This window comes from Melanerpes formicivorus, unplaced genomic scaffold, assembly GCF_026170545.1.
Source record: "Melanerpes formicivorus ecotype bairdi unplaced genomic scaffold, bMelFor1.0.p_v2 SCAF_35, whole genome shotgun sequence".
NCBI lineage: Eukaryota > Metazoa > Chordata > Aves > Piciformes > Picidae > Melanerpes > Melanerpes formicivorus.
The window spans coordinates 2,576,579-2,598,914 of record NW_027142387.1 but is presented as its reverse complement, the minus strand read 5'-3'; the positions used below and the strand labels follow the sequence as shown (position 1 = coordinate 2,598,914).

The window sequence follows — 22,336 nt, the reverse complement described above, 5'->3', positions numbered from 1 at the left end:
TCACCTCTCTTGACATGCTTTGCATGTGAAGATACTTTAATATCTGAGGTGGCCATCAATGTGTAATCAAATGTACTGATGCTTGTATGATTATATTAATTCTAAATACAAACTTCTGTAAGAATTTGGAACAGTTTTAAATTATAATGCACAAGGATTAAATTTGGTAGGGTGTTAAAGAGGTCAAAGTTATGGCTGGAAGTTTGCTTGATGTAAATTGAAGCCAAGGAGCTGGTTCTCCCTGGGTTGTAGAACAGTTTCAAACTGTCATTCCTTGCTTTTTGCATTCACCATGTGAATAGAGCAGCTAAGGAATCTTATGTGACAATTCTAATCTCTGTTTCTACTATACTGTGTTTGCAAGTAGAATTTCTACAATTTAGTATTTAGACAAAAACCATGTGGGAGAGGTAGAGTTTTGTATTCTTAAGTGGGTAAAAGAGACCTGGTTTCTTTCTAGACATCTAAACAGATTTGTGCCTTGCCCTGAAAAACTTCCACTTGTATCATCTGAATATCTGAGTTGTGTCAATTTTTCTTTTTGGCTGAGCTATCAAACCAGAGAAAAGTAATTTAAAAAGGCAGAAAATTTGCTTGTATGAGGAAATGCAGATGTTCAAATTCTCTTTCAATGATGTAAAAAAGAAGCACTTCTTTCATTATAATGTAGAAAAATGTGCCTTGTTTTTGTAAATGAAGAAACAATTTTTGTTTCTAGGAATATAGCAAATCAATCACCACAGCAGCACATGAATGCTTTTGTGGTGCTCTTTTGTGGTACATATTGTTCTCTCAGGAAATTTACCAGCAGAATTATCTATTCATGTAACTTTTTTCCTGTACAAAAATGAATTGTTGAGGCCAGCCAGAATATGTTTGCATCACTTGGTGGTGGTGTGTAGGAAAACAACCAGAGCTATCTCTAAACCAGCATGGGGAATTTGCCCTAGGGTATTACAGTTATATTGCTTTTGTGGGCTAATTGGTTGAGTCATTTATCGTGATGTAGCAGTATGTGCTGTTGATGTTCTTTAGGACCAAAAGGTGACCTGTGTAAATGCAAAGTTTCAGGGAAGAGACTCTGAAAGGAGACACCCATTGATTTAAAAGGAGAGGGTACTATAGCTGAGGCTTCTGAAAATTGCCCTTATGTATTTAGGGGCTATCATATTTTAAGTACTTGCTTCATTTTGGCAATAAATGTTAAGACAGAGAGAAGCAGAGGCACAGTCTTGTAGAAAGTCACCTGTAAAGTCCCCAAATCTCTTTTTGTTTGGCATGAGACTCATTCCAGAACAAAGTCTACTGGCTTTAGGATTGGTACTTTGTGGCAAGTGTGTCTTCCCAGAGTAAAATATATGAAGCATAAACTTCAATTCTAACTACATTAAATTTAATTTTTCTAATGCCATTTATATCTAAAATAAAGCAAATTGTGTTACAAACATCCAGCATTCATCTGCTTTATTCAGAAATAGGTGATGATACCAGAGGGAATTTTTAACTACTTTTCCCAACCTGTGGTGTCCATTTCTACCCTACTGAAGCACACCTATACAAGCAGGGGGCTCTTCCTGATGCTGTACAAGGAACCTGATCCTTCATTTCTGCTGCTTAACATCTCCATGGTGGATGTGGGGAGGCCTGTGGATGTAGTCTACCTGGACTTCAGCAAGGCCTTTGACGCTGTTCCCCATAGCAAACTCCTGGCCAAGCTGTCAGCCTGTGGCTTGGACAGCAGCACTCTGTGCTGGGTTAGGAGCTGGCTGGATGGCTGAGCCTAGGGGGTGGTGGTGAATGGTGCCACATCCAGCTGGCAGCCAGTCAGTAGTGGATTCCCCCAGGGATCAGTGCTGGGCCCTGTGCTCTTTAACATCTTTATTGATGATCTGGATGAGGGCATTGATTCCATCATCAATAAATTTGCTGATGACACCAAGCTGGGGGCAGGAGTTGATCTGCTGGAGGGTAGAGAGGCTCTGCAGAGAGACCTCGACAGGCTGGACGGATGGGCAGAATCCAACGGCATGAGATTTAACACATCCAAGTGCCGGGTTCTGCACATTGGCCACAACAACCCCATGCAGGCTGGGGTCAGAGTGGCTGGAGAGCGGCCAGGCAGAGAGGGACCTGGGGTACTGGTTGATGGTAGGCTGAACATGAGCCTGCAGTGTGCCCAGGTGGCCAGGAGGGCCAATGGCATCCTGGCCTGCATCAGGAACAGTGTGGCCAGCAGGAGCAGGGAGGTCATTCTGCCCCTGTACACTGCACTGGTTAGGCCGCACCTCGAGTACTGTGTCCAGTTCTGGGCCCCTCAGTTTAGGAAGGATGTTGACTTGCTGGAACGTGTCCAGAGAAGGGCAACAAAGTTGGTGAGGGGTTTGGAACACAAGCCCTTTGAGGAGAGACTGAGGGAGCTGGGGCTGCTTAGCCTGGAGAGGAGGAGACTCAGGGGTGACCTTATTGCTCTCTACAACTACCTGAAAGGGGGTTGTAGACAGGCAGATGTTGGTCTCTTCTCCCAGGCAACCAGCACCAGAACAAGAGGACACAGTCTCAGGCTGCGCCAGGGGAGGTTCAGGCTGGAGATCAGGAGGAAGTTTTACACAGAGAGAGTGATTGCCCATTGGAATGGGCTGCCCGGGGAGGTGGTGGAATCACCGTCATTGGAGGTTTTCAGGAGGAGACTTGACAGGGTGCTTGGTTGCATGGGTTAGTTGATTAAGTGGTGTTGGATGATAGCTTGGACACGATGATCTCTTCCAACCTGGTTTATTCTATTCTATTCCTAAATCTTTCCTGTTCCTCAGGTGTTTACCTCTTTTGCTTCTCTGGACACAAAAGAAAAACTTTATATGAGTATGTTAGACCCAGTATTTTTTTTCCCATGCTGGTTTTAGTGATGTATGTGGTGTTTTTTTCTTAATGTGGACTTAAGTTATTTTGTGATACATTTTATTCATGTGGAAAAATAGCTAAAATAATCCTGATTATTCTGAGGGAGACTGGGAAAAGATGACTTCGTTATTAATCAGACTTGTAAAGAGCTTGCAAATAATTGGATTACTTTGAATGATGCTCCTTCATATTTCTTTTTAAGGGTCATATGCTTTAGAAACCTGATGGATAGGATGTACATTTTTGGGATCACTTGTTAAGATGTTGTAATGGTGTTTGAAGTCCTTGTAGATCTTATTTGTTTATTTTTTTTCTTGTTTATGTTGAAAACATAAGCATAGTCAGATGCAAAGCCTATTCTCATCATCAACTGTGACCATTTTAGAATGGAGTAGTTCATTGCATGCTGAAGTGACATGGTTGGTGAAGAACCCGTTTTCTGTCATAGGCTGTTTGTAATTACTTTTGCTTTCTCTGGGAGAATGCAAATAATAATACGTAGACATTGACACCTCATGAATATATTTAACTTTCCATTTCTTCATCATGACTACAGGTAAGAGTAGCACCAGTCAATCATTGAAGCTTAAAGAACATTTTAAAAGAGAGAAATAAATCTGTTTGTTCTTGTTAAGTTGAAAGTGTCTGCTTAGTCTAAGCAGCTGAAGAGTGCAAGGTTTTTCTGTGTCTTACTCCTTGACAACTGATTTGGGAAGTGTCACATAACTTTATCTCTTAGTTCTATCATACTCTAAAGATTAACTGGGGGGCGTTTAAAACTTAACCAACCAAAAGCCTTAAAACCATATCTGCTTGTTCAAGACGACTGTCAGCTGCAAACTGTTGGAAGCTGTGATAGTACTCAATATAAATATTAGATAGGCTCATCCTGCTTGTACTGGCATCTGTTCTTCTCTGTTCCCTGACACAGAATATGCAGCTAGCTGGGCCTCAAGTCTGATCTAGTGCATTTGTTTCTATATTCACTTTCCTCTGTGCTTTCCAGACACCAGCCAAACTTTGACACCCATAGGCACAGCACAAGGACAGATTTGCTGTGCTCTCAGGCCCACTAGAGTGTTATCAATAGACCTGTTGCCCAAATACCAATTGCAGGACTAAATCCCCTTAAATACACCTTCACAACTAATTTGGAGAATGCTGGTTTCCAAAGGTCACAGAGTAAACTCTGGAATGGCAAGGTTTGACAGAGATGTGTTGCAGAGAGATTCAACTTGTTAGCTCTTATTCGGATAAGAAGCAAAATGAACTTGACTTTTGGAGTCTTAAGTTCTTCTAGTGGTAATGGCAACAATGCTTTTTAACCTGTATTATACACAAATATAAGTGTCACAAAGGTGCATTTTTAGGGTGCCCCAGAACAAAACCAAACTTCAGAGACATCATCTTGTACAGGACAAATGTAGCTGTGCTCTGTCAAGATGCAGAACCAAAAGATTATTTTACTACTTAAAACAGATTTGTGTTGCTGATCTGTTTCTCTGCTGCTCTTAAAATTAGCATACTGGAATCCCAAAAAGGCCTACTTGAAAGTAGGCCTCTATAAAATTCATCTGTTTGACAAACTTTTTGGACCTAAGCATGAGACTGTTCTCTATACAGCAGGCTTCTGTCAGCACAGCTGTCCAGGTAAGGAGTGTGAAAAGGTGTGAACACTGATGGGCTTAGCTGTTTTGGCAGAATCCATTATCAAATATTACATTGACAAATCCATTATCAATTATTATATTGACAAAACCTTTATTTTGCTGGTAAAATTGGTCTGCTCAGAGATGTGTCTACAGAAATGGTTTTGCATTCTAGTATGAAGTATAATTTAGTCCAGAAACCTGTATTTGTCTGAGATTTGCAGTGCTTTACCAGTACTGAGGGTCTTTGGCATCCGTACATACCAAATTTCCCAAACCTATCAGTAATCCAAACTAAGAGGAAAAGGGTGGAAGCTGAGAAGAGATGTGTTGAAACAAAGATTGCTGAGAAACAGATGGGAACTGACAGGACACCTTGCGTGTTGGTGGGATTGATGTCCATGCGTGATTCAGATTTGATGTGTACCTCCAGGAAGGTGAGCTTTTTAGCTGTGTGACACTAAATCTTTGAGTTTGTGCTGCTTCTGTCATCAGTCCAACAGCAGCAGCTAGGATGCTAGCCTTTTTCACTGGCACTAAGCATCCTAGCAGGAGGGCTTTGCTGTTTTTTTCCAGTATTACTTCTTCTGTCACGAATTCCAAAATCCTGTGAGTTTAGGAATAAGAAACAGTTGAAAAAGAGTGTTCTTCTGAAACACTCTGCTCCCATTCGTTGTTCAATATGAAGCTTATACGAAGTTTAATGAACAAGTCATGATTGCTTTAAAAGCAAGTCATTCCTTGCTTTAAAATTAAGTACTGGCTTTCAGCTGTGTGTGGAAGTAATATTTTTCTTATGACTTCATGCTCGCCACTTGTTCTTTCATCTAAATAGCAGTATTTTGTATAAAATCTAAAACTTAAGGCTTTTGGACTCTGTCCTAATGAAGAATACCATAGCAGACAGAGAGCCTGTGAGTTGTAATACTTGACACTGGGTTAGTTTACAGTGAATGAAACCAGATTGGGCACTGAAATTCTGGATATGAACAGCATAGCAACACAGTACAATTGTGAAGAACTTACTGATGGCTTAATGTTTATTTTTCAGTAGCTATTATACTTGGACTGATGCCTAGCTTACAGAAATAAGCTGTAAGATTTTAGGCAGCTTCAGAAGCCTTGCAGTAAGCTTCTTGTGAAGCAGTATTTGTTGTATTTGAGCTCTATTATTCTAAAGAAAAGACCCAAGAAAAGATCACCAAACATTTATTTGTTTTCACTAAAGATTGCTTTGTGGGCTTCCAAAGGAAATAGTTTTCAGGGAATCTCCTCTCTTAAAACTGCTTTACGTTACTGCCTTAATCTTTTTGCCTTGCCTGATGGATTTACTTCACATGAAGATTGCAGGAATTATTATTTTTTTTCTTTTGTGTAAGTGTGTGTTTTATTGTTTAAAATGGTGAGGTTTTGAGATTTCACCAAAGAAATGAATATGACTTATTAAAATGGTGCAAAGACCCATTTTAATTGTTGCACCCATTGATGGCATTTTCTGTGGGTGTTGCTAGATTGGTAGGAAGACTAAGTAGCTGGTGTTGACCTGACAATGTTTTCCAGTAGGCATATGGTCCTCATTACTTCTGCTTTTAAAATACTGTGATAGAATAAAACACTTTGTCAGTGGCTAACAAAGAAAAAGAAAACAGTTTTGGGTGTAGAAGACACAAACTTGAAAAACAGCCTGTATTTTGTAATTTTTAGAAACCAAAATGGTGGTAGTATCTGGCACTTTTCCTTGTACTTGAACATTAAAAGCATTCTGTATCCCAGTGTTTATGTCAGAGTTGGCTGAAGCCCACTGATCTGCAAGCTGTCTTGTAGAGGAAACTGTCACTAGAAGTTGTAGATGTTACCACAAAACAAGGGTGTCATGAGAATAGGTTTGTGAATAACATCCTTCCCATAAGTTCCTGTGAAGAGAAGAGAAGAATGATTGTTCATGGTACATGGGACAAGAAGTAACTATTAAACTTTTGGGTAAAAAAAGAAAATAATTCTAACTAAACATTAAGAAAGGCTTTCTAATAAATACTTAGGGTGGATGACTTGTCCAGGAGTAGAGTCCTCTTGGATACTGCAGTTAGGGTAGGAGGCTCTAGTGCTGATGTGATGACCTGCTGCAGTGAACCCTAACTATCTTTTCCAGAGGAGAATGGAAGGCCAAAATTTTGTCACCTCTTTTAAGATAGTACACCTTTCAGAATGATTTTATGAAACCATGACTACAAAGCACTTATTCCTAAACAAATGTCTTATTTGTACAATAGGAATTAGTGTTGCATGCCATGTACCTGCTCAGGGTATAGAATATATGGTTGTTTGTCAGTTTCTTTTTTTGTGTGTGTCAAACTAAACTCACGGTCTTAAGATACATGGGGGCAAAATTTCTAATGAATCCTACCTTCTTTTAACATTGCCCAGGGAGGTGGTAGAAGCCCCATCCCTGGAAGGTTTTAAGGCCAGGCTGGATGTGGCTCTGAGCAACCTGATCTGGTGTGAGATGTTCCTGCTCATGGCAGGGGGGTTGGAACTAGATGATCCTTGAGGTCCCTTCCAGGCCTGACAATTCTATGGTCCTATGATTCAGAATGAAAACCCCAAATACAGTGAAGTACAGTGAAGTACATGGTCTGGAAGTAAAGATACCTCTGCTGTACCTCCTCTGCTATAAATTACTATAATTCTATTAATGTTATTGCAGTTCTGAAAACCATCGCAAAGTGTTGTTCCAAGATGAGTACTCTGTCCAATGAAAAGTCTGTTCAGTTGTTCAGAGTGAGCAGCTGGTATCTGATGTTTTGTATTGTTTTTCTTTATTTAGAAGGCATTCTCATCAATAAGATATGAGTCAGAGAATTTGCTTAGAGGTAATTCTGTTAGGAAAATCTTTATAGAGGGAGGGAAAAACCCAAGATTGTGAAATATCAGTTGTGTCCACTATGTTGTGTGGGGATGTTTTTTGGTTTTTGTTTTTTTTATGAAGGCAAAGATTATTTTCAGATATGACCTTTTGTAAGGGTCAAAATATCTGTTAGAAAAAATATTCAAGTTAGGCAATACATTGAATTAATCAGTTATTAGATTCAGCTGTGTCAAGTAACCAGATGAGTTTACTTTTTACCACTCCACATACTAAATTCCTGTAAATGATCAGCAACTGTTACATTTAACTATGTATTGTTTAATTAAGGAATCTGTTAATGTTAAGAATATTTAAGATCACTTTTGTACAGGTTTCCAAGAAAAGGCTCTTAACTTTTCTTTATGCTCACTTAGTCTCTAGTGTTCTGTTAAGTTGCTGCAACTTTCCACTTCCATTTGATCTGCAAGAACAGTTCATTTAAACTTCAAGCTGGGATATACGCCTTCATTTGCCTGCACAGAAAAATAATGTTGTATCAAGACTGCAAATCAATTCATATTGCAATTCACGGTATCAGAAACAGGAGGTCTTTCCCTGAGCTGAGTAGGGGTTGAGGTGTTTGTATGTATTTTGTGTATAAATCAAAGAGAACTACTGTCTGAGGTTGAAAGGGCAGCCTGAAATTTTAAGAACGTTGCACTCCATGTAACCTAATCCCCTTTGGGAATTAAATTTTACAGAGGTGTTTTGGAAATTCCTGAGGAAATGCTTGGAAATTTGAGAAAAACTTCAATACTGGTTTTGTGTTTGTTTGATACTAGGGGGGAATTCAGATTCATAGTCCATATACTCGTGCAGACTTGGATGTTCAACTCCTAGATGTAGCAGAATGCTTAGTCAAGGTCATCTTCTTCACTGGATGCTGCTGCTGCATCGGTTTGTCACAACAGGTGACACTGGCTTCTGAGATCATGTAGAAGAGTGACTCAAGGAAGCTGCCTTGAAATTCAGAGTGACAAGTTAAACTTTAGCTGACTTAACAAAAGACAGTGATAGCAAAAGATATCTCTTATGTAGTTAGAGTTTAGGTTAAGGAGGGAAGAAGTACTTTCTTGTAACTTACGTTTGATATGTTGAAAAGCTAGAAAATATGACCCAGAAGTTTGCAGGCCTGATTAAAAACCTGTTGAAAACCCAGGCTTGCATGGTTTGAAATAGTCTGTGGCTGTGTCCCAGAAGTGTGGTTTGGTGTTTTCAGAGGAGAGTTGTGAGGCTGAGTACCCAGATCATATGAAAACTGAATGGAGTTGGACAACTGGCAGAGGCTTTCAGTAGCTAAATCCTAGTAGAAAGGTTTGTATTTGATATTTTATCCTTGCCTTCCAATTTATAACACCTCCTGACTGTTTAAAATACAGGGCTAGAAAGTCTAAAACAAGCATGTGTATAAAAGCAATAAAATAATTGAGGTATTGTACACATTCAAAGTCATCAGTTGGGAAATGAACTCTATTTGTCAGGCTGATCAGATTTCATGCCTGCTGACTTCAGGTTAGTCATTTGTGTTTTTCAGACTCCTTTCATCTCTGTTTGATGATTTGCACTGATTTCACCTTTCTCGTATCAGCTCTGATCTCCTGTAAGCTTGCCTACCCAGGAAGTTGTACTTCCTTTCCTCCTGAGCAACACATGGCAAGCATTTTCCAAAAGTCATTACTCCTTTTGCTAACATATTTGGCAGCTCTGACATTGCAAAGTTTCATATAATGCGTCTGTTAGATTTTGGCTTTTCTCATCACAGAGAACTGCTTATGTTCTCCTGCTTGTTTCATTAATCTTTATTAAGTAAAGATGTAAGCTGTCTTTAATTGAATGTTTTCTTTTGGCAATAGAACAAGTCAAAAGGTGTTTCTCATTAATTTGTTATTCAGCAGGGATAGCCGTCTATCTGGAATGAATTTGTGACAATGTTTAGTCCCTATTTGTAGAAATGCCTATGTTGAACATATTTTTCTGTGTTTTGCTCAGAGTATCCTATACAGGCTGACTTTATAAAGTCATTTGTCATGTGGGAATTGAGCTACAGGGAGTTGGTCTGTGTTGACAGCATGTCTCCGTGTTGGTTTTTCCTCTCCTTTTAGTACAATGTGTTTTATATTTGGTCTTATAAAGTTTTATCATGCTATCAAATCATGAAGAAGTGCAGAAATAATGACTTTTGGTTTTCTCTACCATGTGATTCAAATATTTTGGACAAAGGTCATAATGAAAAATGCTGACCTTTCTTTTTATGACACAAAATCATTTTCAGACTCTTCTGTAGTAGTTAATTACAGGGCCATCATTAGCTTGAAAGCAAATTTTATTGATGAGAGTAAGGTTTCAGGTGTTGCCTGAGTTCTTTTGTCTCCCTTCCAATCCTTATGCTTTCAGTAATTTTTAAAGATACTCTTATTTCTCTGTTATTTTGTGGAAGGTGCCAACTGTATTTGTGACCCACTATCCTGGGGAAAGTGTTAAACTTCATCAAATGCAAATCCATTGTGCAACAGCCTGAGAAATGCAGAAGCATTTTCCTTAACCTTTGTAAAAATCCCAAGTGACTTTAAGGTAACCTCTATGAAAATGTTAGTCTTGGAGTGATTGTCTTCTAAGTGATGGTATTGCAACACTTGGGTGTCTGTTTATCCCAGATGCTTTGAGGCAGCTCCTAGCTAAACTAAGTTGGTTTTGTACATATGTTAGGAGTCCTGTCATCGTATTGTGGGTGACTCCTAGCAGGGAAATGGGGTGTCCAAATGTGTGTTCAGTACATGCCTTGGAATAGCACAGGATCTGCAGACAGATGGAACTTAGTCTGGGACAAAGTTGTTTATTTAGTTTGCCTGCTTTCTTAAAATGTATGAAGAATGTCTGCCATAACTGTAGCTAAAAATCCCACTGTCATCTGGCAAAAATGAAACAAAGCTATGTTGTAGCTGACACGGTATTATAAAGCTAAACCTGGAAAGACACATTAGTCTGTTTTCTAACAGGGTTCTTTTTGAAAACAATTTTAGCTAGCATTTTTGAGCATCTGGCATTTGGCAACTTCACTAATAACACTTTTGTGCAGTCTAACAGCTTTTACTGTTACTACATTTTTCCTGATCTTCAGCCTGACCTTTCTCACTTCATAATATTTAGTTCTGTCTCTCAGAACAGAATCATTTAGGGTGGATTCCAAAGCAAAGTGTGTCTCTCTTATGTGATAAATATATTGACCATTTTCAAGTGGATAAACTAGCAGTAGTTTGTTATGACATGTTATTTTTTCCCAAACTTTCATCCCATATGATGGCTGCAAATATTATCATTTTTCCTGTGCTATGTTCCAAAGCTTGAGTGCCATCACATGGCACTTGTACACTAAGCACAGAAATTATTAGCTTTGCTGTTGGAGCTGACTTCTGTGTTTTTGGACTAATTGGCCTCCTCTAATCAGAGCAGGAATGTCACACTGGCCCTGGAAAAGCAGCTGAGATTTATTTCCCATTGCAGAGTGTCTTTGTTTTTCTAGGCCTCTCTGATACAGCTAGAAAAATCTAGGGAAGGAAATGCTTTCAGATGTTCTCTTTGTCAGAAATTGTGTAATATTAACAATGATATAATTTAATTGAATAACAGCAGCAGTCTCACTCGTGGTTTTAACTGCAATGGGTATATATTGCCAAGATTTAGAGAAAATATATTTATTTCAAGCAATTGTAGTTACTGTCTTGCATAGTTACTTCTGTATTGTCCCCAGCTAGTGATGAGTACCTTAGTGCTATTATAATTTACTGTTTATCTTGACACTATCATCATTTGGTTTTGCTAGATAAACATTTCCTAGGCATCTTGAATATTCTCTTGGTCCCCTCTATCAGACTTAACCATCAAACAACTGGAGGCTTTTTCAGGAGAGCTGTGAGATGTACTGTTCCATATTAGCTGCCTTTTTTTTAATGCAAATTTGTCATATTCCTCCACAGGAACAGAGATACACCCTTTTTTAATGTCACATTAAGCACGCTTCATTTTGAATATGTCATTGTTTGTTATGCTGCAGACTAACAAAAGTAAATAGTGGAGATCATGTTAACTAAGAATATTCTTTCAAAATTTTTGAGCTGCAAATTCATCTTTAGCCATATAGAGAGCTCTGAAAAACAGAGGATGCAACTTGTAGCCAGTAAGGTCACTTTCTCCATTCTTGTCTGAGGTAAGGATACAGCATAGCTGGTGAGGGATACAGGACTGCTGCTGGAAATCTGTGGCATGCACTTTGTGAATGCCTACCATAAAGCCCCTTGTGTCCCTTGAACTGAAAGTAGCCAGTGCAACTTGTTCTTTTGTACTTGCCTCATATCCACTTAACTTGTCTGCTCACATAAAGTTAAAGACAATAAAGCTTCACTTTCTTATGCAGAACATGAACTTGGCTGCAGGTTCAGGACAGGAACAAGAAGATTTACATGTGACTATGCTAAATAAGCAAATAGTCCTTTAGTGGACAACTAGAGTTTTACTTGCTGTGAAGATTAAATAATGCCTTGACAGCAACAATTTTTGGGAGGCATTTTGAAATCTTGTTGGGGATTTTTGTGTCTTCTACCCAGTTTGATTGCAAAATTGATGTATATTTTGCAGGGCAAAGCAGCTCATACTCCCAATGGTTTTGATATCTAGGTACATGAGGATGTGTCAGGCATCAGAATAAATTGTGTCTTCCTAGTGCAAGGTGTAGAGTAGGCATTTTGGGAGCCAAAGAGGGGATTTAGATGGGATGTACCTTTCTTTGGCCTTTCTAGATTCTATTTTACACAAAAGCTTTACATGAGATTTGACATCTCTGCAGCTCCTTCTGCACCTGAAATGATTTAGGAAACTTTTAAAATTAAATTAACTTTGAAATAGTTTTGTTTCTTCTCCAAAATACACTCCTCCAAATAAAAATATAGTCACTGGACTTAAGGGACTGAAACAAATTCTCTGCTGGGAGAGACTAAATACTGAGGGCAGCCTAAGTAGGCAAGCTCCACTAGAGGGCAATTCAGCGCAATTGTGTCATCAGTTGCTTTGTTTCCTTTTCAGAGACCATAGCTGTAAAATCAGTTTTGTCTCTATTCAGAAGGGCTTGTCTTCTTAGCCTGAAGTATTTTCTGCTGTATCTAAACTACATCATACTAAACAGGAACCTATTTAGGGTTAAGTGGGTGGAACTGCAAATCTATGCTTCTGCATGCTGAATTTGAGTGGGAGACATCATAGGGTATTTGGGCAAACAGACTTGGAGTGGCATTTTTTTGTCTTTAAGAAGTTATTTTATGTATTTTTATATACACACACATATGTCTGTGTATACATTACAGTTACAGTAAGATCTCTGCACCAGGTTGAACATTTTCTGAATGTAATTTTGTGCTCTCCTTCAAGCTCTTTGTACCTGTGTTCAGAGTTATTTCTCAAACATTGACTGCATTGCTCCATTCACCTGTGCAGTTTACTAGAACAACACTGCTTAACCTTAGATTATTTTTTTTTTCTGGGTAATGAGGTCTTTCATTATTAGAAATAGCTATTTGTCACTTAACTCTTACAGTTAGATGACTGCTGCTTCTCCTGGGTATTTGATATGTCTAGAGTGCCTGGGGCAAACCATTTCCAATGACAACAGATTTTTGTCCCCCCTTTTCACTGCAGAATTCAGATCAAAAGCAGACTTAAGTATTTTTTCTTCCTAATCTGTTGTGACCTGTGGAAACCAATTAAGCACTTCTCAGAACCTCTAATTTTAACCAGAAAGCCATTTAATACTGAGTTTTGTTTTGAAACCAGCCTGTTACAATGTGTGAAAAGGGCTTTTAAAATTGTATTTCTAAAATGCCACTAGAAAAATACCTGACTTGTTGTCTGTCACCTTTCCTGAATATGTTGTTTGAGGCATGGATGTTTGTCCTTACCAGAAGAGCATTGCAAAGCAGTTTATAGTTGTTCCATCTACATGTTAAATGTTTAATTTTCAGATGTTTTCTCTTTATGAAAACATTTGTGTGAGCAGATGTGTTGAGATGTCTTTTCTTTGTTAGTAATTGAGGCCAGTACATAATTTCTCACTTACTTCAATATGCTTTTCACTATTCAATTAAAGTTGTTTTGAGTAATTTTATTATTTTTTTTTATTGAGCAAGATTCTGTTTTTGAAGTGGCCCCACACATTTAAATGGTTTTAATGCTGCAGTTTGTTCCAGTGGAGAATGGTATATGCCTAGTTAGGGCCCTAAAGAGCATTTTGGGTGAATCCACCATATTTTGTTTACTAATACAGTTATGTTTGAAAACAAAACCACTTCTTTTCTGTAAACTTCAGTGTGTGAATATGACAGGAAATGTCACCAGTTGCTCTTTAGGGTCTCACAGTCAGCGGTTGTCAGGCATGATTTCTACTAAAAATAGAAAAAAAAACTTAACCTATGGTTCAGCCTTCTCTTGTAAGCTGTGAAGTCAATAAGATACAGATTTGACCATAAGGAAAGGGCTGAGTCCTTTCTTGTGCAATGTTTGTTTTGAGCCTACACTGGCAAAGGCAGTGTGCTGGCAGTAGTATCCTGATATTCCTTGTGACACAGTATGCATATAGAATAGAATAGAATAGAATAGAATAGACCAGGTTGGAAGAGACCTTCAAGATCATCGCGTCCAACCTATCATCCAACACCACCTAATCAACTAACCCATGTAACCAAGCACCCTGTCAAGTCTCCTGAACACCTCCAGTGACGGCGACTCCACCACCTCCCTGGGCAGTCCATTCCAATGGGCAATCACTCTCTCTGTGTAAAACTTCCTCCTGACCTCCAGCCTTAACTTCCCCTGGCACAGCCTGAGACTGTGTCCTCTTGTTCTGGGACTGGTTGCCGAGGAGAAGAGACCATATGTTGAGTTCCCTCTTAAATTTGCATAATGTGGATCTGATGTGTCTAGAAAAATATGAGGCAGTTAAGATTGTGGTATAATGGGGAAATCGATGTGGGTAGTGGATATTGTTTTGCTTGGAACGATTTACTAAATAGTTGGAATAACAGAGTGCTTTAACTTCAGTTTGGAATGATTATTATTTTCTTGCACTAGACATTAGAAGTCACTTGTGAATTTTGTACAAAACAGTATTGATCCTGGTGGAAGACCAGAGCAAGGTTACCCCAATAAGTAACAATTTTTACATGCTGTAATGAACAAAGCTAATGCTTTGACTGTCGTGCCTGGCAAACAGACATTTTATATAGAGGAGATTATTCCGGGAGAATAATTAAAAGGAATTTAGGAGACTGGAAGTTTTGTCTTGCAGTATATGTTGTTATTTTAATGCTGTCATCATAGCTAAGAGTAATACAGAAACATTGCTTGAAAAGTGGCAACCAAACCAGAATCTTGTCTGTGACAAGTATCTTCTGCTTGCTCCTGTGATTAGGGGATTTCTTGTAGACATACATGAAGGAAGAAGGCATGATAATAGCTTTTGAATTTGCTGTGTCTTGAAGGAGGAAGAGGAGAGACTCTTAAATATGCTTCAGGATTCTGACAGTTTCTATTAGTTCTAATAATAGCAACCAAAGCTATTGCTCCTTCCATGTTGACTTCTCCCCTCTGTGTTGATGGTTGCTGGTTCCAGAAAAGAAATCCAAACTTGGCTCTTTGACTACTTAAGGTCATTGCATTGTACAGGCCCGGTACATTAACTGCCTCCAATTGCAGCCTGAATTATTAGGTTATGCTGTGATTGACAGGCAGGGACTTCCCTGGCAGGGAAATAGTTGATATCTGGATTTGTAACCTCTTCAGCTGATCCTGAAAGACCTACTCAGCTGGAAGATTTTGTGCTGGTTATTGGAAGAATGTGGTGATTTTAAAGCAGAGAAAAGTGGCAGCATCCTTCTGGGTACAGCTGTTAATTCTATAGCTGAAGAAGACTGTGTTTATTTAGTTCCATTAATGTTTGTTGTATTTTGCATTTCATTATTGCTAACTCCTGGCAAACCCCTTGTGTGTACTTGCTGAAGGGCCAGCATTTCCCTCTGTTGTAAGCAATATTTTATTTTGAAGGTAATTCTTTTTAGTTGTGGAATAAAGAAGAGGGGAACAATTTATGAGTCTAAACCATGATGTCATGAATTTAGTATCATTTGACATTCAAAATATCTCCATGGCAGAGTGGAGATACAACACAGGCAGTATAGGTCCTTATGGCCAGCAGTTGGAGGCCTGGAGGTGCGGAAATCTGATAAAGACTCTGAAGTGACATTTGAATCCCACCTCAGCTGACCCAGAAAATTAAAGGAATTCTATCCAAAGTGAATGACACGTACCACGGCCAGGAATGTGCCTAGAATTAGTGTCAAACACCTCACCAGCAATTCCTCTTAAACAATTAAACCTCACCAACAATTTCCTCTTAAAAATGTCCAGAAGTAAGTAGAATACAATAGCGTTCATTAAATACCAATTGATTCCTTTTGGTACTAAAACAGTAATCTGTGTTTATCATAGAAGCATGGAATTACAAAATTGTTTCAGTTGTACTTGCCCTTGAATACATTACTAATTTTTCTCTTTCTGGTTTAGGTTATGGTCAGACTGGTCCCATGGTTCAGAGAGGTGGATATGACTCTATTGCAGCTGCTGTTTCTGGTCTTCTGCATATCACAGGGCATGAGGTATGGTGATCAGCTTGCATTTTTGAATCGTCTTTGTGCCGTGTACTAAAGCTTGATGTTGCATGGAGTAAGTTAGCCTGTGCTAACACAGCTGTTCTGCATGCCCTCCTGGAGTCCAATAAGAAGTCTTATCTCTAAGAATCTAAGAAAATGAAACTGCTTATGTCCTTCAGGTATCTTACTCAAGCTCTCAAAGCCAATGTCCCAGAAACAGAAAATGGAAGAAATATGGTATCTATCCTAAATTTCCTGTGAATAAATTGACAATTTATGCTAACCTATTACTGGCTACTTGTAGTCACTTCAAGAGCTGTAACAGGCACATTGTTGACACCTGGATGATGGAAAATCTGGATGGTGTGTGGGAAGTCTCACCTATACTTTCATACTGATGCTTCTGCTTTGAAAGAAGAAATTGTGAGGCCATCCATATAACTCTGGCAAATGGTCTTTTAAATTGTCCTGCTTGAAAATAAGTAGAGAGATGCCATTAGTGGTTCTGGAAAAGCTCTATGTGATGCTACTCCCACTGATCTCTAAAATCTTTGGTAGCTGTGGTAATACAGGGGGCATTATATAGTAGTTTAATGTTTAGATTCCAGGCATACATAGAAAGTGTGTCTTTGTCTCAGAAAAATGCTGTTCAGCTAGGTGTTTACTTAAGTTGTCTTCAAGCACCTGCAGAACCAGGGAATGTTGTCTCTGAAAGTCACATCCTCACTGCGATAGTGTTACAAGTCTGTTCTATGCATCATAAACTCTAGACAGTCTTCTGTGGTGAAGCTCTTGATACTCTGTGAGCAGTAATGCAGATCTTTGGAGTGTGACACTTGTGTACTCTAGATAAACAAGAAGTTCATCAAGTGATGTCCACTCCCTGGTGGAGTTGCTATCCCTGATGTTGTTCAAGAGGTGTGTAGATGTGGTGCTTCATGACGTGGTTTAGTTGTCATGGTAGTTGGATTACAGTTAGACTCAATGATCTTAAAGGTGTTTTCCAGCCTTAGTGATGCTATAATTATGTGATCTCATGTGGTGGTTTTAGGCTATGCCTTTAAAATTCAGTTACAGATTTTGAGCATAAAAAGTAGAAAAATATAAATAAATCACTATTGGGTGTAAAAAGGAAAACAAAAGATTATTCTAAACAAATTCTTTGGGTAAATAAGTAGAATAAGAGGAGCTGTACCATAACAATTCTCCTTTTCTCTTCTGATCTTGGTTGTTTTTGCTTTGCTGTGTGCTTTGGCTGGCCTTGGCTAAGTCTACTCCACTGCTTCTCTCTCCGCTCCTCTTTCCCTTGGGACAGAGGGGTGGGGTGGGGGAGGGAAGTGGAATGGCTTCCCTGGTCTCTTGACCGGAGTGGGGTTGTGTTGTTTGCTAATGGTAAATATCTGTATAATATTGTAAACACTGCCTATTTTGTGCATAATCTTTGCATTCCATCGTAGAGAGTAGATTTTGCTTGTAAATACAGCTTCATTGGCTTCTGAGTTGGTCTGGCAAAGTTAATGTTGGGGAGAAACTTCAACCCACTACATTACAAAAAATATTTGGTGCCTATTCAACGTGGGGCAATTGCTTGATTGATTAATTCCTGCTCAGATTAAGGAAGCAAAATGAATCTGTTTTGGTGTTTGTGGCATTTGATATATTCTGCTCTGATGGTGATTTTATATAGATGGTGTGTGGCTCTGATGTTAGATAAGCTGGAAAGATATTTGGCATATAAATGGTTCCTTTGGTTTAAATACAAGCTGAAAATGCTGTATGACCGCTGCTTAGGATTTCTTTGGCTTAAAAGATTTGATATGACTGTAACAGTTCCCACAGCAATATATGAATTCAGCATTCCTCTAGCTGAGAGCTATGTAAGCAGCTGGGATCCGAGAGTGGTTTATTTGCGATGTGTGAATTGGCTGTTGGTGATAATAGTTGTGTTCTTGGTAATGGCACTGTACTGAGAGAGATGTGCAGCAAGTAGGTGTTCTATTTTTAGGTGCAGCAGACGCAGACATCATAGGGCTAGTTCTAACTCAAATGCAGAAAATTCTAGCGATGAAGATACAGAGACAGGACAAACAGAGGGAAACAGGCAGACAGGAGTTAATGGGAAAGCAGCTCTGAGTGAGGATGGCAGCAGTTCTGGCATTCAGCCAGCGGAGGGGCAGACATAGCCCACATCAGCAGAACCAATACATAAGATGGTGGCCACATTGGCAATGCCAGCAGCTAAGATGACGCCGTGGCTCCACCGGCAGCCATTAATGAAGCAAAATTGCTTCTGCCTGTAGGAGCAGGAGTGAGTTCTGCAGAAGTTGCTGGGTCCCAAAGTCCACCCACTGATGCTGTTTCCTTGCAAATCCCTTCTGCTTCTGCAAAGTCTGCTGTAAATTCAAATACAGCTCCAGTTAATTGGATAAAAGGGGCAGATACAAGGCAGATATAGAGGCAGAGGAACGGCAAGAACAGCAAGGTCCCTCTGCTGGTCCGGGACCTTCTATTAAAAAGGGTCCTTCTGAAGATGGAGAGAAAGTTTTCCTTAAAGATACAGCTGAATTACTGAGACCATCAGTGGATAGTGGAGGTGCAGGACAGGATATAGGTTCTGGTAAATCAAGAGCTAATGGGGGTGCTTCTGAACTTAAAGAGGTCCTACAGAGAGTATCTTCAGGATTATGGGCACAGCATCAAGAGGAAGAAACTGAAGAAGATGATGGACGTCAAGATGACATCAGACAGCTAACACCCCCAGGCAGGAAATTAGGCATGTGAGAAAAGATTATGTTAGAGGAGAGAATGAGCCAATTCTGATCTGCTTAGGAAGATGTTATGATACAGGTGCACCTGCTTTAGTAGTAGGGGACAAGTCACCGTCTCAGTTTGGAATCCTCTCGAAAGATAGTGGAATAGATAGACATCTAGGCAGGTGTCTTGGAAAAGTCTCTGTGGACACGCCTTCTACTGGCAGCTCTTATGAGGTACCCATACAGAGATGAGCTTCTATGGAACCCTAAGCCTTGGAACACCGTGGATGAGGGAATTACGCGCTTGAGAGAGTGATGTATGGAGACCATGGTACTCTGAATCCTGATGAAATTCCTGTGGGAACAAGTCTTGCCAAAAAGCTCATCAAACTTGCTTCTCCTAATTATGCTACTATTCTGGCAAGCAGAGTTGTGGCAAGAAATTATGGGGGAATGCCTCCTACTATTGGCCATTTCACTGACCAAATGAGACAGTTGGAGGATAGTCTCACATGTGTTTCTATGGTTTCAGCCATTGAGACTGTCTGGAAAAATTGAGAATTGCATGAAAGAACTGAAGGAGGAATTTAAAACCTCCATATCCAAATTGGCATAGGGAGATATTTCCAATTCTTTTTTCTTCCAGATGGATACAAGTTTCAGCTGTTAGAGATAGATGTCCTCCAAGGAGGCCATTCCAAAACAGGTCAAACCAAAGTAGACAACAGAGGCAATCACATGGGAGTATTTGGATAACTCTGTATGATCACTTTGGTGAGAACATGAACAGATGGGATGGTCAACCAGCTTCTGATCTTTTCAGGAGATTAAGGGAACTGCAGAGTGGCAGAGCCCAAGGTAGCAATACCAGAAGGGTAGCTGTTACTTTCTCAGGACCACGTGGCTTGGTTGGTAGGGCATGAGACTCTGAGTGTTGAGATTGTGGGTTCGAGCCTGCAATGGGCAGTGATGTCCTTCTTTTTATACCCTAGCTGGGCAGGGAGGGGGGAGTGGAACAGACTCAGCTTTCCCAGGGGGGAAACGCCCTTCAGGGAGTGTAGAGTACCCGCAAGCCCTCCACCCTGCTGTCTTCTTTTGTTTTCAGAAAAAGGCGTTAACCCACCACACTCAGTTTCCCAGAATAACTGCAATAGCTTCAACAGTGATTCAAACTCTGATACTAGACACTCTGCTAACTGCACTTGTTAATGTATTCCCCGTAATTAGTGGTGCCCTGCCTCCCACCAGGGGGAGGAGAAGGACAATGGAGACAACAGAATCTATTGGGATGTGTACATTCAGTGGCCTGGCACTTCAAAATTTCAGGACTGCAGGGTCTTGGTTGACACAGGACCTCAGTGCACCATAATACCATCAAATTATCAGGGATCAGAACCTATCACTATTCTGGGAGTCACTGGTGGATCTCAAGAGCTAAGATACAAGTTGACATAAGTTTATCTGCTAAAGAGTAGAAGAAACATACTGTTGTGACAGGACCTTATGCACCTTGTATTTTGGGAACTGATTTTCTGCGAGAATGGTGTTTCAAAGACCCTAAGGATTACAAAAGGGCTTTTGGAGTAGCAACTGTAGGAACTGAAGGAGGAAAATTGAAGTTGTCAATTAGACCCAAGCTTTCAGATAAATCTGCAGTTGTAGGACAACATGAAATAGAGGATGTAAAGTTGCCGGTTGCTTCCAGTCCCGGGTGACTGGAAACTGGCCAGTGTGGTCCCCATCCACAAGAAGGGTCGGATGGAGGAACCTGGAAACTCCAGGCCAGTCAGCCTGACCTCAGTGCCAGGGAAAGTGATGGAGCAGATTATCCTGGCGGCAATAACTGCGCACCTGAAGGACGGCCAAGGGCTCAGGTCCAGCCAGCATGGATTTAGGAAGGTCAGATCCTGCCTTTCCAACCTGATCTCCTTCTATGATCAGGTGACCCATCTGGTGGACGTGGGGAGGCCTGTGGATGTGGTCTACCTGGACTTCAGCAAGGCCTTTGACACCGTCCCCCACAGCAAACTGCTGTCTAAGCTTTCAGCTCGTGGCTTGGACTGCAGCACTCTGTGCTGGGTTAGGAACTGGCTGGAGGGCCGAGCCCAGAGAGTGGTGGTGAATGGTGCCACATCCAGCTGGTGGCCAGTCACCAGTGGCATCCCCCAGGGATCAGTGCTGGGCCCCATCCTCTTTAACATCTTTATTGATGATCTGGATGAGGGGATTGAGTCAGTCATCAGCAAATTTGCAGATGACACCAAGTTAGGAGCAGATGTTAGTCACTTAGAGGGCAGAAGGGCTCTGTAGAGGGACCTCGACCGACTGGACAGATGGGCGGAGTCCAATGGGATGGCATTCAACGAGTCCAAGTGCCGAGTGCTGAACTTTGGCCACGGCAACCCCATGCAGAGCTACAGGCTGGGGTCAGAGTGGCTGGAGAGCTGCCAAACAGAGAGGGACCTGGGGGTGCTGATTGACAGCCACCTAAACATGAGCCCGCAGTGTGCCCAGGCGGCCAAGAGGGCCAATGGCATCCTGGCCTGCATTAGGAATAGTGTGGCCAGCAGGAGCAGGGAAGTCATTGTGCCCCTGTACTCTGCTTTGGTTAGGCCGCATCTTGAGTCCTGTGTCCAGTTCTGGGCCCCTCAGTTTAAGAAGGACATCGAAACACTTGAACGTGTCCAGAGAAGGGCAACAAGGCTGGGGAGAGGCCTTGAGCACAAGCCCTATGAGGAGAGGCTGAGGGAGCTGGGATTGTTTAGCCTGGAGAAGAGGAGACTCAGGGGTTACCTCATTGCCCTCTACAACTACCTGAAAGGTGGTTGTAGCCAGGAAGGGGTTGGTCTCTTCTCCCAAGCAACCAGCACCAGAACAAGGGGACACAGTCTCAAGCTGCGCCAGGGGAAGTTTAGGCTGGAGGTGAGGAGAAAGTTCTTCACCAAGAGAGTCATTCATCATTGGAATGGGCTGCCCAGGGAGGTGGTGGAGTCACCATCCCTGGAGGTGTTCAAGAGGGGATTGGACGTGGCACTTGGTGCCATGGTCTAGTCATGAGGTCTGTGGTGACAGGTTGGACTCGATGATCTTTGAGGTCTCTTCCAACCTTAGTGATACTGTGATACAGAGAGACCTCAACAGGCTGGGCAGATGGGCAGAATCCAATGGCATGAGATTTAACACATCCAAGTGCCGGGTTCTGCACACTGGCCACAACAACCCCATGCAGAGCTACAGGCTGGGGTCAGAGTGGCTGGAGAGCGGCCAGGCAGAGAGGGACCTGGGGGTGCTGGTTGATGGTAGGATGAACATGAGCCTGCAGTGTGCCCAGGCAGCCAAGAGGGCCAATGACATCTGGCCTGCATCAAGAACAGTGTGGCCAGCAGGAGCAGGGAGGTCATTCTGCCCCTGTACACTGCACTGGTTAGGCTGCACCTCAAG

The 22,336-nt window shown here is 40.9% G+C and overlaps 1 protein-coding gene across 4 annotated transcripts in view; it reads left to right on the top strand.

The window, feature by feature from the left end:
- Positions 1-22,336, top strand: part of SUGCT (succinyl-CoA:glutarate-CoA transferase) — a 339,487-nt gene that overhangs the window by 21,384 nt on the left and 295,767 nt on the right. For all 4 annotated transcript variants that reach the window (XM_068156838.1, XM_068156840.1, XM_068156841.1 and 1 more), the window contains exon 7: positions 16,057-16,148. In XM_068156838.1, the coding sequence (XP_068012939.1) occupies positions 16,057-16,148 (92 nt within the window). The remainder of the gene's footprint in view (positions 1-16,056; positions 16,149-22,336) is intronic.